General features: G+C 33.1%; 1 protein-coding gene across 2 annotated transcripts; it reads left to right on the top strand.

Annotated features, from left to right (window-relative positions):
* The first annotated feature begins 7,159 nt into the window (after positions 1–7,159).
* Positions 7,160–17,107, top strand: LOC139844957 (kinesin-like protein NACK1). 2 transcript variants are annotated; one of them, XM_071835175.1, is made up of 18 exons: positions 7,160–7,240; positions 7,329–7,401; positions 7,736–7,809; positions 8,709–8,916; positions 11,098–11,350; positions 11,443–11,532; positions 11,618–11,718; positions 11,803–11,919; positions 12,066–12,147; positions 12,309–12,376; positions 12,636–12,695; positions 12,809–12,933; positions 13,500–13,698; positions 13,900–14,010; positions 14,106–14,231; positions 14,394–15,305; positions 15,860–16,185; positions 16,642–17,107. In XM_071835175.1, exons 3-18 carry the CDS (start codon positions 7,784–7,786, stop codon positions 16,967–16,969), a joined length of 3,132 nt encoding a protein of 1,043 aa, XP_071691276.1. In that variant the 5' UTR covers positions 7,160–7,240; positions 7,329–7,401; positions 7,736–7,783; the 3' UTR covers positions 16,970–17,107. The 2 variants fall into 2 exon arrangements, with proteins under 2 accessions (XP_071691276.1, XP_071691277.1); XM_071835176.1 differs by having other exon boundaries at positions 14,106–14,198.
* The last annotated feature ends 305 nt before the right edge of the window (positions 17,108–17,412 follow it).

Consider the following 17,412-nt stretch of genomic DNA (forward strand, 5'->3'; position numbering starts at 1 on the left):
TTCCCTTAATACGAGCCGTCGTTATCCACATTGGTTTAGAAAAACCTGGTGGTTTAGAGGTTCCCGGGTCATTGTTACAACTTAAGGACTTCGGGGGTTGACGATACATATAAAGTTCATCGGGGTTGGAATTAGATTTCTCTATTTTTATGCCCTTTCCCTTATTATTTTCTTTTGCCTTTTTAAATTCAGTTGGGGTAATTTCTATAACATCATCGGAATTCTCGTCGGAATCCGATTCATAGGAGAATTGGTAATCCTCCCAATATTTTGCTTCCTTGGCGGAAACACCATTGACCATAATTAACCTTGGTCGGTTGGTTGAGGATTTTCTTTTACTTAACCGTTTTATTATTTCCCCCACCGGTTCTATTTCTTCATCCGGTTCCGATTCTTCTTCCGGTTCCGATTCTTCTTCCGGTTCCGACTCTTCTTCTGGTTCCTCTTCGGGAACTTGTGAATCAGTCCACGAATCATTCCAATTTACATTTGACTCTTCATTATTATTAGGTGAGTCAATGGGACTTGTTCTAGAGGTAGACATCTATCACATAATATCAAACGCGTTAAGAGATTAATATATCACATAATATTCACATGTTAAAAATATATAGTTTCCAACAAAATTTGTTAAGCAATCATTTTTCAAGTAAACACGGTCGAAGTCCAGACTCACTAATGCATCCTAACAAACTCGATAAGACACACTAATGCAAAATTCTAGTTCTCTAAGACCAACGCTCGGATACCAACTGAAATGTCCCGTTCTTATTGATTAAAAACGTTCCATATTAATTGATTTCGTTGCGAGGTTTTGACCTCTATATGAGACGTTTTTCAAAGACTGCATTCATTTTTAAACAAACCATAACCTTTATTTCATCAATAAAGGTTTAAAAAGCTTTACGTAGATTATCAAATAATGATAATCTAAAATATCCTGTTTACACACGACCATTACATAATGGTTTACAATACAAATATGTTACAACAAAATAAGTTTCTTGAATGCAGTTTTTACACAATATCATACAAGCATGGACTCCAAATCTTGTCCTTATTTAAGTATGCGACAGCGGAAGCTCTTAATAATCACCTGAGAATAAACATGCTTAAAACGTCAACAAAAAATGTTGGTGAGTTATAGGTTTAACCTATATATATCAAATCGTAACAATAGACCACAAGATTTCATATTTCAATACACATCCCATACATAGAGATAAAAATTATTCATATGGTGAACACCTGGTAACCGACAATAACAGGATGCATATATAAGAATATCCCCATCATTCCGGGACACCCTTCGGATATGATATAAATTTCGAAGTACTAAAGCATCCGGTACTTTGGATGGGGTTTGTTAGGCCCAATAGATCTATCTTTAGGATTCGCGTCAATTAGGGTGTCTGTTCCCTAATTCTTAGATTACCAGACTAAATAAAAAGGGGCATATTCGATTTCGATAATTCAACCATAGAATGTAGTTTCACGTACTTGTGTCTATTTTGTAAATCATTTATAAAACCTGCATGTATTCTCATCCCAAAAATATTAGATTTTAAAAGTGGGACTATAACTCACTTTCACAGATTTTTACTTCGTCGGGAAGTAAGACTTGGCCACTGGTTGATTCACGAACCTATAACAATATATACATATATATCAAAGTATGTTCAAAATATATTTACAACACTTTTAATATATTTTGATGTTTTAAGTTTATTAAGTCAGCTGTCCTCGTTAGTAACCTACAACTAGTTGTCCACAGTTAGATGTACAGAAATAAATCGATAAATATTATCTTGAATCAATCCACGACCCAGTGTATACGTATCTCAGTATTGATCACAACTCAAACTAAATATATTTTGGAATCAACCTCAACCCTGTATAGCTAACTCCAACATTCACATATAGAGTGTCTATGGTTGTTCCGAAATATATATAGATGTGTCGACATGATAGGTCGAAACATTGTATACGTGTCTATGGTATCTCAAGATTACATAATATACAATACAAGTTGATTAAGTTATGGTTGGAATAGATTTGTTACCAATTTTCACGTAGCTAAAATGAGAAAAATTATCCAATCTTGTTTTACCCATAACTTCTTCATTTTAAATCCGTTTTGAGTGAATCAAATTGCTATAGTTTCATATTGAACTCTATTTTATGAATCTAAACAGAAAAAGTATAGGTTTATAGTCTGAAAAATAAGTTACAAGTCGTTTTTGTAAAGGTAGTCATTTCAGTCGAAAGAACGACGTCTAGATGACCATTTTAGAAAACATACTTCCACTTTGAGTTTAACCATAATTTTTGGATATAGTTTCATGTTCATAATAAAAATAATTTTCTCAGAATAACAACTTTTAAATCAAAGTTTATCATAGTTTTTAATTAACTAACCCAAAACAGCCCGCGGTGTTACTACGACGGCGTAAATCCGGTTTTACGGTGTTTTTCGTGTTTCCCGGTTTTAAATCATTAAGTTAGCATATCATATAGATATAGAACATGTGTTTAGTTGATTTTAAAAGTCAAGTTAGAAGGATTAATTTTTGTTTGCGAACAAGTTTAGAATTAACTAAACTATGTTCTAGTGATCACAAGTTTAAACCTTCGAATAAGATAGCTTTATATGTATGAATTGAATGATGTTATGAACATCATTACTACCTTAAGTTCCTTGGATAAACCTACTGGAAAAGAGAAAAATGGATCTAGCTTCAATGGATCCTTGGATGGCTCGAAGTTCTTGAAGCAGAATCATGACACGAAAACAAGTTCAAGTAAGATCATCACTTGAAATAAGATTGTTATAGTTATAGAAATTGAACCAAAGTTTGAATATGATTATTACCTTGTATTAGAATGATAACCTACTGTAAGAAACAAAGATTTCTTGAGGTTGGATGATCACCTTACAAGATTGGAAGTGAGCTAGCAAACTTGAAAGTATTCTTGATTTTACGAAACTAGAACTTTTGGAATTTATGAAGAACACTTAGAACTTGAAGATAGAACTTGAGAGAGATCAATTAGATGAAGAAAATTGAAGAATGAAAGTGTTTGTAGGTGTTTTTGGTCGTTGGTGTATGGATTAGATATAAAGGATATGTAATTTTGTTTTCATGTAAATAAGTCATGAATGATTACTCATATTTTTGTAATTTTATGAGATATTTCATGCTAGTTGCCAAATGATGGTTCCCACATATGTTAGGTGACTCACATGGGCTGATAAGAGCTGATCATTGGAGTGTATATACCAATAGTACATACATCTAAAAGCTGTGTATTGTACGAGTACGAATACGGGTGCATACGAGTAGAATTGTTGATGAAACTGAACGAGGATGTAATTGTAAGCATTTTTGTTAAGTAGAAGTATTTTGATAAGTGTATTGAAGTCTTTCAAAAGTGTATAAATACATATTAAAACACTACATGTATATACATTTTAACTGAGTCGTTAAGTCATCGTTAGTCGTTACATGTAAGTGTTGTTTTTAAACCTTTAGGTTAACGGTCTTGGTAAATGTTGTTAACCCAATGTTTATAATATCAAATGAGATTTTAAATTATTATATTATCATGATATTATCATGTATGAATATCTCTTAATATGATATATATACATTAAATGTCTTTACAACGATAATCGTTACATATATGTCTCGTTTAAAAATCATTAAGTTAGTAGTCTTGTTTTTACATATGTAGTTCATTGTTAATATACTTAATGATATGTTTACTTATCATAGTATCATGTTAACTATATATATATCCATATATATGTCATCATATAGTTTTTACAAGTTTTAACGTTCGTGAATCACCGGTCAACTTGGGTGGTCAATTGTCTATATGAAACCTATTTCAATTAATCAAGTCTGAACAAGTTTGATTGCTTAACATGTTGGAAACATTTAATCATATAAATATCAATCTCAGTTAATATATATAAACATGGAAAAGTTCGGGTCACTACAGATGTAAGAAGAAAACCGCTAGAATTTCAAGTGGGCGACAAAGTCATGTTGAAAGTGTCACCCTGGAAAGGCGTTGTACGATTCGGTAAACGAGGAAAGCTAAGTCCTAGGTACGTAGGACCCTTTGAAATCACCGAAAGAATTGGTACAGTTGCTTATCGATTAAAGCTACCGCAAGAACTTAGTAGTGTTCACAACACATTTCACGTGTCAAATTTGAAGAAATGTTTAGCTGAAGAAGATGTCGTAATTCCTCTTGACGAAATACGAATCAATGATAAACTCCATTTTATCGAAGAACCTGTTGAAATCATGGACCGTGAGGTCAAACAATTAAAACAAAGCAAAATACCGATAGTTAGGGTTCGTTGGAACGCAAGACGAGGACCCGAGTTTACTTGGGAACGTGAAGATCAAATGAAGCAAAAGTATCCACATTTGTTCACTGATATCGCTCATGAAACAGGTACTACTCAAAATTTCGGGACGAAATTTTCTTTAACGGGGAGGTACTGTGATGACCCGAAAAATTTCGACTAATTTAAACCAATTCTCTATACGATTTATTATTTTAACACGTTAAACAAAGTCTGTTAGATTGAGTCTCAAAATTTTAGAACTGTTTCATATATACAATTACCTTTGACTACTCTCGACGATTCATGAACAATTATATGTATGTATATATATATGTACAAGTAAAAACGACTTTCCTACAGTAAAACCCTATTTTCTACAGTAAAAATTACTTTGCTACAGTAAAACACAATTTGCTACAGTAAAACACTATTTGCTACAGTGAAACCGTATTTTGCTACAGTGCTACAGTGATTTGCTACAGTAAAACACTATTTGCTACAGTAACACTATTTGCTACAGTAACACTATTTGATGTCGACGAACTAGCAAACAAAAACGGAAAAGGCGGCCATGCGATCGCATGGCAAAAACACTGAAAACTCATGCGATCGCATGAGCTACAGTAAATCGAAAAGTAATATAAATACGCAGTTCGTTCGACGAATTTTTTTCACATTTATCTCTCAATATTTATATTTATATTATAATTTTAATTTTAAATTTAAGTTTAATAATAATAAGGTATATACGAGGGTGTTTTTAATTCGGGTTTCAAACCGCTTTAAGCTAAGGAAATATTGGGTATTATTCGGGGTATTGTTCTTGAATCCAAGGCCAACCATACAGTCGTCTACCATCATTACGTCTACGCAATTTGCCTACAATATTGAATCGCAATATTGAACTGTGAGTTATAGATCCCTTTTTAAATACTTTAAATATTTTTGGGCTGAGAATACATGCAATTTATTTTAAACGCGATAAGACACAAGTACATACTAAATTCTACACTGAGTTAAACCGAAAATCCCTTAGCTTTGGTAACTAGTAGCTGCCAGTACATAGGATATGGACTGGTGGGCGCGAATAATTGTATATGGATCCATAGGGCTTGACATCCCCGTCCGAGCTAGAGCGCTAGCCTTTTAACGGACGTATGTTATTTGAGTTTAAGACACGTTGGTTTGCGTGTATTAAAACGAATGGGGTAATTATCACTATAGCGTTAAGTTTAGTTACCAGGGTGCTCTGTTACGTAGAATCTATTGATAAACTTTTGATGAAATCTTGTGGTCTATCTTTATATATGTTTATGACTCGAGCAATTAAACCTATAACTCACCAACATTCGTGTTGACTTTTTAGCATGTTTTATTCTCAGGTCCTTAGAATGCTTCCGCTGTGATGTGCTTGTTGCCTGCATGGAGTCTCTCATGCTTTGTACAAAGTTTATTGCATTCAAAATAAAACTGCGTTGTGTAATAAATAATTGGACTGTGATGTCAACCTGTAAATTAAAGACTTATGTATTTCGGGGTTTTGCTTATACCTAAGCACTTGCCCACATGTTTATAACTTTCTATGTTTAGAAAGTCACTTACTTTAATGAATGCAATATTTTATCAAAACGTATCATATAGAGGTCAAAACCTCACTGTGGAATCAATTATTAACGTGCCGCGTCAATAGCGATTTTGGCGGGTCGTTACAGCCAGGCAGTCTGCGGGCCGAACACTTTCTGAATTTGTTTCAATGCTTGACTTAATCGCAGGTACCAGGCTAGATCATTCGCGTGTGGACTCGTAGGTTTGGTCCAATTCTTTGAGCGGTCTATTCACGGTTAAAGCAAGGTCACCCCTTATCGATGAGCAGTTACTATCATCTTCGTCATCCTCAAATGAAAGACTTTGAAATTCATTGGTTCCGAGAAAATTAGAGATCTTTGTTTGGAGGGCTATCAAAAAGCATTTGCCGGTTTGAATTGAACTCGACAAGCGTGGAATTGATTTGCCTTCCACTAGATGTCCAGTTTGTGATGATGGATTAGAAAGTGTAGATCACTGTCTAATCTTTTGCAAATTCTCGTTGGAACTTTGGTCTCGTGTTTTGAATTGTTGGAGCTTGGATCATTCAATAACTTAAGCTTAAGCAAAATTTTGCGTGGTAGCACTAATTTTCGGTTAGCTTCTCAAGTCTCGGCATGAAGATTTGGCAAGCGGTTGAATGGTTTGTGTCTACTACATTTGAAAGAATCGAAATAGTGTTTTCTTCAAAAACAAATCGTGGTCTCCTTCGATGGCACTAAATGAGATCCAAATCAAATCGTTCGAATGGATTTCACATAGATCGAGAGAAAAAAAAATTCGATTGGCTCACTTGGTTAGCTAATCCTAATTGTTATTTAAACTCCATGTAGCTTCGTGTTTACACTCTTGCAATCTCTGCAAACCTTTTCATGTAATCGTGTTTATTGTTTGTGATGGGGAATTGTCCCATTGCAGTACTCTTTGAGTTTATTTATAATAATATTCCTTGCTTTTAAAAAAAATATTGAAAAATTAAATTAAATTAACAACTAAACTATCTATATCTATAGTTTCTATTAAAATTCTAAAATGATGATATACGTAGTAATAAATAAACATTTTTCAAGCTTAATAAAAATTAAAAAAGAAATTAAAAAATTCTTAGAGCCCCATGATGATGTCATTATTCTTAATTAAATATAGGATTAATAATTTAAAAATATATATATTAATAACCTCGCTCCGTTCCTTTATCTGACTCCTTTTTCAAATAAAAAAACCCTAGGCAATTCTACGCTCATATCATCTTCAAGCTTTCATCTCGATTTTGATCTCAAGTATATTCATCAGGTAATTCTTGATTTCAGATACATAATTAATAAATATAAAGTGTAAATAGAGTAACTGCTTTAATCACCTTAAAGCGCACCTATTACAGAAATTCATCATCGTATTATTCTTCTTTCCCATACAAGCATCTGCACTCTTCTAGCCCTAGCAATTAATATCAGGTATTTTTTTTATGTTTTTTTTCGTATGACTTTTAGATTCACAAATTCTTCACGCCACCGCCTTCATTTTGATATCTCATTCTCCTTCATTTAAAAATTCTGTCTTTCACTTTTTCATTATTCATAATTTCTCACAAAAACAAACCAAATTTAAGAACTCAACCTCACACAGACGAAAAAAATTTGTTTAAAATTATAAATATTTCACAAAGGTAAGTACTCAATCTTTATATTTCAAAGAAGATCATCATTATCATTATTTATGTTAAAGTATCAAACTCTGTAATACAATATTACTCAATTTGTTGAAATTTTGATGGGTTTTTGTTTTTAGGTAAAAATTTGGTTACCTTTATGGCTGTTAAAGCTAGCAATAATTATTATGCTACAGATCAGCAACAATTCGAGGTTAAAATTCTAAACTTTTGTCTTAGTGTGTTTATTTTACTCAGTAAATTTTCAGCATTTATCAATCAACCTTGCTTATTAGATTGGGGGTATTTATGTGAAAAAAAAATAGAGTAAGACTTATGTACAACTTATGATTGAATGCACTTCAACTATTTGTTAAAATGTCTATAGTAGACTTTTGTGGTTATTCTATGTTTTTTCAACCCCTTTTTTTGACATTGTTATCATCTTTGATGGATCATATGGTTGTTGTTTTTTTAAATGTAATTTAATATCAGTTATTCTTTTTAACATTCTCATATGTTTTATGTACTAAGCGATTCCTTTTATCTGAGTAAAATTGTTGATTTTAATTAAACAAGTATATTTATGTATTTAACAAAGTGAGTTCTGTAAACAGAGTTTTAGTGTTGAAATTTACTTCCTTTCATAAAGCATAGTGGTCTAATGTAATAACATTTTATGTACATAAAGAGATAATTTTCTACATTGTTGACAGACATATTATTTTACTCAATAGATTTAAAAAGTTAATGGCTCTTATTTGTGAGTTCAACAATGGTCATGTAGTTGGCAATTAAATTTAGTTGGATCTTTTTTGTTGCATTTTTTTCATAAATATGGTCTAATGAGTGAACTGGACTTTGAGGTAAGTTTAATAGTCTTAGCACTATTTTTGAAGTAACAATTGTATTCCCTTTTCCAGATTTTACAGTGTATTTTTTTCTCATTAGTGTATTTTATCTTTAACATTATTTAGTCTGCATATGTATGTAGCTAATTCTGATCAATTGTAAATATCAAACACATCAACATTATTTAGTCTACTATGTTCCAGAATTATTCAACTACCTTATACATTCTAGAATTATTCAATAATCTTACATGTTTGGTAGGGATGATTTGGTTATTAGTGTGACTGCGAATGTCGGTGCTTTTTTAGTTGATGGACATGGTGACGGCATTTTAATAGAAGCTCCAGTTCAGGATTTCCAGTTTATCAGGCATATACAACTTTCAGTTTGCTACAAGGATTTAGGAAGCGGAACATTAAGTCGGTATAATGTACAAGTTTATTGCCACGAATTTTGGAACACTAAGACGGTATTATGTATCCTATTTTAATTTGTATCGGAGGTAGTTAGTTTTTTGCCCAAACATCATTAGGAATTTAATAGCTATGATGTTAAATAAGGATTCAATATTTCCATAAATTAAAGCTATAATGTTAAACCTATGAAGTTTGACATAAGCATTGATATACTACTCTCCCCAACTCTACTTCCTGTATAATCATGTTCATATCATTAAATGTGTATTCAGTTTAGATTCTAATAAGTATGAGATGAGAATAACAAGATAAATATAAAATAGACATCGAATAATTTATATATTTTGGAATACTTGCTTTTCTACTTTCAAACTTAACAATTATTATTATTATATTTATTACTTAATACTTAACATATTATGAAACTGTTTCGGTTAAACAAACTCGTGGTTTCATTATTAGGCTAATTACTTTGTTAAGAAAAAATCAAAAAGAAAAAGAAAAAAATCTAAGCATGGTGGATGATGTCATTAATCTAAATAATTTTTAATTAAAATTTAATCTTATTAATTAATTATTATTATTAAATCTTATTAATAATTATTTTAATTATTAAAATTAAATTATTTTAAATTAATTATTTATAAAAGTTACGCAGAAGAAAACCAATTCTACATTTATATTTTAATTTACACTCTTAAAATAAAATGACAACCAATATTATCTCTTATGATTGGATGTGGATTGTTAAATATGCATTTTAGGTGTTTGATGAAATGTTCAGCTGACGAGTTTCTTAGTCGAACTATTTGGTTCCACGTGATGATGTCATTATTAGGCTAATTCCTTTGTTAAGAAAAAATTAAAAAGAAAAAGAAAAAAATCTAAGCATGGTGGATGATGTCATTACTCTATTAAAATTTAATCTTATTAATTAATTATTATTATTAAATCTTATTAATAATTATTTTAATTATTAAAATTAAATTATTTTAATTAATTATTTATAAAAGTTAGGCAGAAGGAAACCAATTATACATTTATATTTTAATTTACACTCTTAAAATGAAATGACAATCAATATTATCTCTTATGATTGGATGTGGATTGTTAAATACGCATTTTAGGTGTTTGATGAAATGTTCAGCTGACGAGTTTCTTAGTCGAACTATGTGGTTCCACGGGTCATTAAACTAAATAACTTTAGCATTTATGTTCACTTAATACCTATAATTAAACTGTTTCGTTTAAATAAACCCGTGATTTTACGGGTCATTTCACTGGTGCTTAAGTATTACCCTAAAAGTTACCCGTATAAATATTAAAATAATTAATTAATATTTATATTTATTTTATTTTTTTATTAAAAATTAAAAATAAATATAAAATGGCAATGCAAACCAAGCAAACTTTTTGCATAGGATACTATTCGAAAAAATGGGAGGGCAAAATCGACCAATCAGTGGTGACGTTGTCGGAATTGAATTCTTACAAAACAGTTAAATCGAATTTAATATTTAATACCACCATCAGATCCGTTAGTCCAGTTCTGTCGAACGACGTCGTGTATCTCTTAAACGTATACCATAAATTCGATACTAGCCGTTAGACTCATAAATTTCAAAAAAATACCTTTTTAATTCACCTCCCTAAAATATCACACACAACCGTACTCTCACAAACTCGAAATTCTCTCTTTCTCTAGTTAAAATATTACGAATACTGACATTGAAGATCTGATTGAGGTGTTTGGTGAGTAACTCTAGTTAAATTTTAATTAATTTGGTACTTATTTTTGTAATTTTGTTATGTTTCTTTATCTAGGGTTTCAGATAGAAATTGAACAATTGTACTTGATTTTTGGTAAGTAGATAATTACTTTCAGTGTTTAATTTGGAATAAGTTAACTGCTCTTGTATAACCGAGTCGATACAGGAGATTCATCTCTCATTTCCTTTTTAAAATCTGCAAAATCAGCTTGAAATATTGTGAAATTGGACTGCGTGGATTTTGAAATTTTTGGAGCTTATATATATATATATATATATATATATATATATATATATATATATATATATATATATATATATATATATATATATATATCATGTGATGAGTTGAATGCGTACACGAAATGGACGGACTGATTTTAGATAATATTATTAGTGAGCTATATTAGCATGACTTGCTTAAATATGTATTACCATAAAATTGACTTCTTCTGATGTAATCAGAAAATATACAAGATGACAATAAAGAATGCTCCTAGTACCCCGGCTTTAAAGATTGAACGAACACCAATATCCACACCCGGGGGATCAAGAGTACGAGAAGAGAAAATCGTAGTAACCGTACGGTTAAGACCACTAAACAAAAGGGAACAACTTGCTAAGGACAATGTATCCTGGGAGTGCATTGATGATCATTCAATTGTATATAAACCACTTGCCAATGAGCGTGTGATTCAACCAGCATCGTTTACATTCGGTATGCTTCCCATAAACCAATTCGGTATATTGATCATTTAATTTTTGGATTAGGTTAGCTTGCGCTAATGAAAACGGTTTACATTCTTTCAGATAAAGTTTTTGGCCCTGCAACAGTTACTGAATCTGTATATGAGGAGGGAGTAAAGACTGTTGCTTTGTCTGCTCTAATGGGCATTAATGGTATAGTTATCCAACTCTTATTATATACTCGTCCTTTAGATCATTAATATATGTTTTAGCTCATGTTACCTGTCCTTATTTGCAGCAACCATATTTGCATATGGACAAACAAGCAGTGGGAAGACTTATACTATGAGAGGGATTACAGAAAAAGCTGTCAATGATATTTACAAGCACATATTGCAGGTAGTGGAGATCATAAATATGTTTAACTTTCTCATTCTGTGTTTCCCATGGAATAGCGTATTTCACTAATATATGACTTCACAGACTCCAGAAAGGGATTTCAGAATCAAGATTTCAGGATTGGAAATCTATAATGAGAACGTACGAGACTTACTAAATTCAGAGTCTGGACCAAATCTCAGGCTTCGAGATGATCCAGAGGTAGTATTTAATAGTTTTATTCTTCATTATTATTGATAATTATTATTATTATTATCAATTATCAATTATCAATAATCAATAATGTGGTATGTTTCTGACTGTTGCTTACCAAAATCGATTGACCGTTTGACCTGTTCTAAAAGCAGAAAGGGACACTGGTTGAAAAGTTAGTGGAGGAAACAGCGACAGATGATCAGCATTTGCGAAGTTTAATCAGCGTTTGTGAAGGTAAGATTACGAAAATATAGTATCTATAACATAAGCTTTGATTTTTCAAGTCCACGCTAGAGTACAGAGAATTCTTGTTTGGTAGGTGAATCTTGCTTATAAATATCTTCTTTTGTATGTTGAATCTTGCTTATAAATATCTTCTTTTGTATGTTTGTCAGCTCAAAGACAAGTTGGTGAAACGGCTCTAAATGATACTAGTTCCCGATCACACCAAATAATTAGACTGGTAAGTATAACAAGTCTATTAAGAAACTTGGTGATCCTATTAATAAGCTGAGCCAACTTTTAACCCGTTAACCAATGAATGGGTTGGATGTATTACCTTACATAAAGGGGTCAAATGATAAGAGCTTCCTAAAAAATGAACTTGCAAGTGGGTCAAATGGGTTGTAAGTCACCCAAAGTTTTTTGGTGTATACAATTACCTCTATAATGTACAATGAAAGCATGAGGACTCATCAAAAATTGTGTATGTGACAATGCAGACAATAGAAAGCACACTCCGGGAAAGTTCAGACTGCGTGAGGTCCTTTGTTTCAAGCCTGGTATACATCAAAGCTCAACTGAACTCCTTTTCTTATGCATTGTTTACTTTGCCTGTATATATAATCAAAATATGAGAGACTGCAATCAAACCATCAACTGCAATGTTGTGTAGAACTTTGTAGATTTAGCTGGCAGTGAAAGAGCATCGCAGACACATGCTGATGGTGCCAGGCTCAGGGAAGGTTGCCATATCAATCTTAGCTTGATGACTCTGACAAATGTGATTAGAAAGCTGAGGTCAGTGGATGTGTATGTATAATTAATCAATTTTAATCATTTATTTGATAACTGTCAGCTATACTGTCACCTAGTTCTCAATGTAATATCTATATCTATGTGTTCCAATAATGCAATTTAGGAGGTGAAAAACATTTAAATATTACTTTGGGTCGAAAGTTAACCTGTTTTACGCATTATATTTGTAATCAAGGTTTGAAAATAGAAGCATCCGGAACCTATAAGATCTAAATGACCCATTTCAATGTAAACGGGCTGAAATTTTCTTCTCTTTTATATCTGTATATATGCATTGTTTTAAGGGCTTAATTACCTATATTTTTAATTGGTGTATTATTTCACTTTTTTAGCTTCATCTTGTAAGTTTTATTATGCATTAGTTATTGATTGTTACAATGTTTATTATTAAATTATTGGCTGTGCAAATGATGCCTATAACATGATATATAGGCATTAGATTATGTTAAATAACTCTGGATCATGACAGTTACATGTTTCTTTCTACTTAGAAGGAAAATTTGATTTAGTTGTTGTAAATTTGCTCATAAATAAAAGTTGTTTTGCAGTGTTGGAAAGAAAAGTGGTCATATACCATACAGGGATTCTAAGTTAACTCGCATACTACAACATTCGTTAGGTGGCAATGCACGTACTGCCATTATATGCACTTTGAGTCCAGCATCTAGCCATGTCGAACAATCCAGAAATACTCTCTTCTTTGCTACCCGAGCAAAGGAAGTCACAAATAATGCTCAAGTTAACATGGTAATATAATCTTTCTCACAATACTTTCTGTCGCCTCTTGCATGATTGACATTATAATTTGTGAAGTTCCAATAATAGAATAATATTTGAATAAACTGAATCAGGTAGTTTATGCAAAACTACACTTTAGGTGACTTGCAACTGCTTTGGAATAGCATTCAAAGTCTAAACGGTCTTGTTTTGTTTGAAAACCTTGGTCAGGTTGTATCGGACAAACAATTGGTTAAGCATTTACAGAAGGAAGTTTCCAGACTTGAAGCCGAGTTACGTACTCCTGATCCATCAAATGAGAAAGATTCTAAAATTCGTCAGGTATGTGACAACAATGACGATCCTAAACAACATTTTAATTATGTCAATTTGATTGATTTCTATTGAGATATTATTCTTCTTATATGGTTTTTAAGATGGAAATGGAGATCGAAGAGCTCAGGAGACAACGAGATCTTGCTCAGTCAGAGGCTGAAGAGCTACGTCGCAAACTTCAAGAGGACTTAAAGGTTTCTTGTCGCAAACTTCAAGAGGACTCAAAGGTTTCTTGTCTTATTTAGTTTATTTCTATATTTCTATTCTATATCAAGTCATGTCCTATACAGGTTTAGCCTATTTATGTTTTGTGGGCCCTTGTAAAATATTAAATGTCCTAACTTTTTATCAATTTTGTTGAATTAACTGGCTTTAACCAATTATTACAGGTGTTGAATCCCGTTGAGTTTTCAGCAGCTCCGTTGGCTAAGAAATGTTTGTCTTTCTCTGGAACGTTACCATCTGTCCTTGAAGGCAAGGAACCAACCCGTTTCGAGAAAACAAGAAATACGTCAGTTAGACAAAGTATGAGGCAATCATCAACAGCTCCATTCACACTAATGCATGAAATCAGGAAACTCGAACACCTTCAAGATCAGCTAGGTGAAGAAGCAAATAGAGCCTTACAAGTATTACAAAAGGAGGTTGCTTGCCATAGACAAGGTAATCAAGATGCAGCTGAAACCATTGCTAAATTACAGGCAGAAATACGTGACATGTGTGCTGTCAGAACGACCCAAAAAGAAGTCAACGTTGACCACATGGTCAACTTGGTCAACAAGAGTGTTGGTGCGAATCTCAAAGATGAAATCACCCGACTCCATTCACAAGGAAGCAATATTGCTAACCTCGAAGAACAGCTGGAAAATGTCCAAAAGTCGATTGACAAACTGATTATGTCTCTTCCAAACAACAACAACGAAGAATCCAAAAGTCAATCAAAGAAGAAGAATAAGTCAGTGAGCCCGTTGACTTCAAGCAATGCAGTCAACAAGACAAGTTTTTTAAGGTCTCCGTGCTCACCACTGTCATCTACTCGGGAAGTTATCGAGGGTGATGATGAAAATAGAGCTCCCGAAGAAGCTGTTTCTGAGAAAGAGACTCGAAAGGGTGAAGAAGGAGATGTTTCATCAAAGGAAAATACGCCTCATAGACGTTCAAGTTCTGTTAATATGAGGAAAATGCAGAAGATGTTTCAAAATGCAGCAGAAGAGAATGTTAGAAGCATCAGAACGTATGTTACAGAGCTAAAAGAGCGTGTTGCGAAGCTGCAGTATCAAAAGCAGCTACTCGTGTGCCAGGTAACAAACAATAGACTTATCATATATATTACCTTCATTTTCTAGATTTAACAATATTGGGCAGGTTAGGTTGGCCGAAACACTGCATTTTCAAGATATTTCAACTTACATATATATATCTAGGGTGTCATAGGAGGGTGTAAAATACTTTGGTAGATTTTAATCTGCTAGAGATGAAAACAACACGAATTACATCATAGTTAAAAAAAGTTGAATACGTGGGCGGGTATTTTTGGGTACCAGGTCTGGTCTGCTTGACCCCCCCCCCCCCCCCCCCCAAAAAAAAAAAAGTCCAAATTAGTGAAGATACTAATCCTAATTTTAGCCAAACGAGTTGATATAATTTTTCGTGATAAAAAGGACTTTCTGTTCACCCCATCTGACCAGTTTCCGTTTAAGCAAATTTGTTTGTTCAGCCGTTTGACACAACCCGCATTGACCTATTCATCATATGTAAATGGTTCTAATTTGCCACATCTATTATTTTCATTCCAACTTCTAAAACAATAATGTTGATAACTAACTAATATACTATCTACTATGTCTACACATAGGTGCTTGAGCTAGAAGCTAATGAAGCAGCTGGATATGACCTGGAAAACAATGAGAATGCAGCAGATATACCCGATGTCTCCCCAGTTCCATGGCACATAACATTTAGGGAGCAAAGACAAAAGATAATTGAACTATGGGATGTTTGCTTTGTGTCGATTATCCATAGAACCCAATTTTATATGCTGTTTAAAGGTGACCCTGCTGACGAAATATACATGGAAGTTGAACTTAGACGACTCAATTGGCTACAAGAACATTTAGCCGAACAGGGAAACGCAACCCCAGCCCGTGGTGCAGAGGAACCCACAATCTCCATATCATCAAGGTTATCTCCTAAAACCCTAATGATTTTTTTATTTACATTTTTGCCATGCCAATCGGTTTGGACTTTTTAGGGGGAGTACTCAGATGTTGACCAAGTTTGAATTTGACTTATTTTGATTAATTTTTTAGGGGTGTACTCGGCAACTCGGGAGTACTCGGATGTTGACCAAGTTTTGACCGATTTTGACCACTTTTGACTGAGTTATGACCTTTTTGACCGAATTTTGACTAATTTTCCTAGTAATCCCGAGTCTTCGCCGAGTTTTGACCGATTTTATGAATAATCCCGAGTTTTGACTTAGTTTGACCAAGTTTGACCGAGTCCTCACCTAGTAATTTCGAGTTCTGCATGATCATTTGTAAACGAAAAATCATGTTCATGTCTCGCCCCTTACTCAAAAACTTGCAATGCGTTGGTGTACAACGTTAACAGTAGATCCATATCTATTGTTCGCAGCCTTAGATCATTGAAGCGTGAAAGGGAGTTTCTAGCAAAAAGATTAACGACGCGTTTGACGACAGAAGAGAGGGAACTGTTGTACATGAAATGGGACGTCCCTCTCGAGGGTAAGCAGCGTCGGATTCAATTCATAAGCAAGCTATGGACCAATCCCCATGATAGCGAACATGTACAAGAAAGTGCAGAGATTGTCGCAAAGCTTGTTGGTTTCCGTGAAGGTGGGAATTTGTCTAAAGAAATGTTTGAGCTTAATTTTGTGCTTCCGTCTGATAATAGACCTTGGATTATGGGATGGAACCCGATCTCAAACCTTCTCAATTTGTAGTCTGTAGACCTTGTAATGTAGAACAATCCTGTTTTGCAAGTAAGAATGCTATTTATTCTTTTTTTTCGTTATGTACATGATGATAAATTTTATGAATTTCTTTCAATTCCAGTATATTGTTCATTACTCTATGTATTTCAACGCCAACACTCTGTGATTCATACACTTCTTATCAATGGGCAAACAGTAAAAAACAAAGGTGAGTTGTCTGCTATTTGCCATGTTTAAAAGCATCATCTAAACAACCTATATTGTGTTGTGTGTTTCTGATAGAGATCAGCCTATTATCTACCTTCCAGCCCACCAAGGCCCAAGCGAAGCCCAATTAGTCTAGGGTTACTATGATAACAAGTATAAATAGAAGTCATGGTTCTGTAATGGCATTCAGAATTTATGTATGTTTGTTGAGCGCGGCTGAAAAGCTTGGGCAAGTAGTAAGCATG

Source organism: Rutidosis leptorrhynchoides, chromosome 4, assembly GCF_046630445.1.
Source record: "Rutidosis leptorrhynchoides isolate AG116_Rl617_1_P2 chromosome 4, CSIRO_AGI_Rlap_v1, whole genome shotgun sequence".
NCBI classification, from domain to species: domain Eukaryota; kingdom Viridiplantae; phylum Streptophyta; class Magnoliopsida; order Asterales; family Asteraceae; genus Rutidosis; species Rutidosis leptorrhynchoides.

What these genes read in the sequence shown, in the direction of transcription:
- LOC139844957 (XM_071835175.1), top strand. Translation starts at nt 7,784, where the DNA reads ATGCTACAGATCAGCAACAATTCGAG. An exon ending in AATTTTGGAACACTAAGACG is followed by an intron (nt 8,917 to 11,097) that starts GTATTATGTATC and finishes TGATGTAATCAG; the next exon opens with AAAATATACAAGATGACAAT. An exon ending in GGCTTCGAGATGATCCAGAG is followed by an intron (nt 11,920 to 12,065) that starts GTAGTATTTAAT and finishes TTCTAAAAGCAG; the next exon opens with AAAGGGACACTGGTTGAAAA.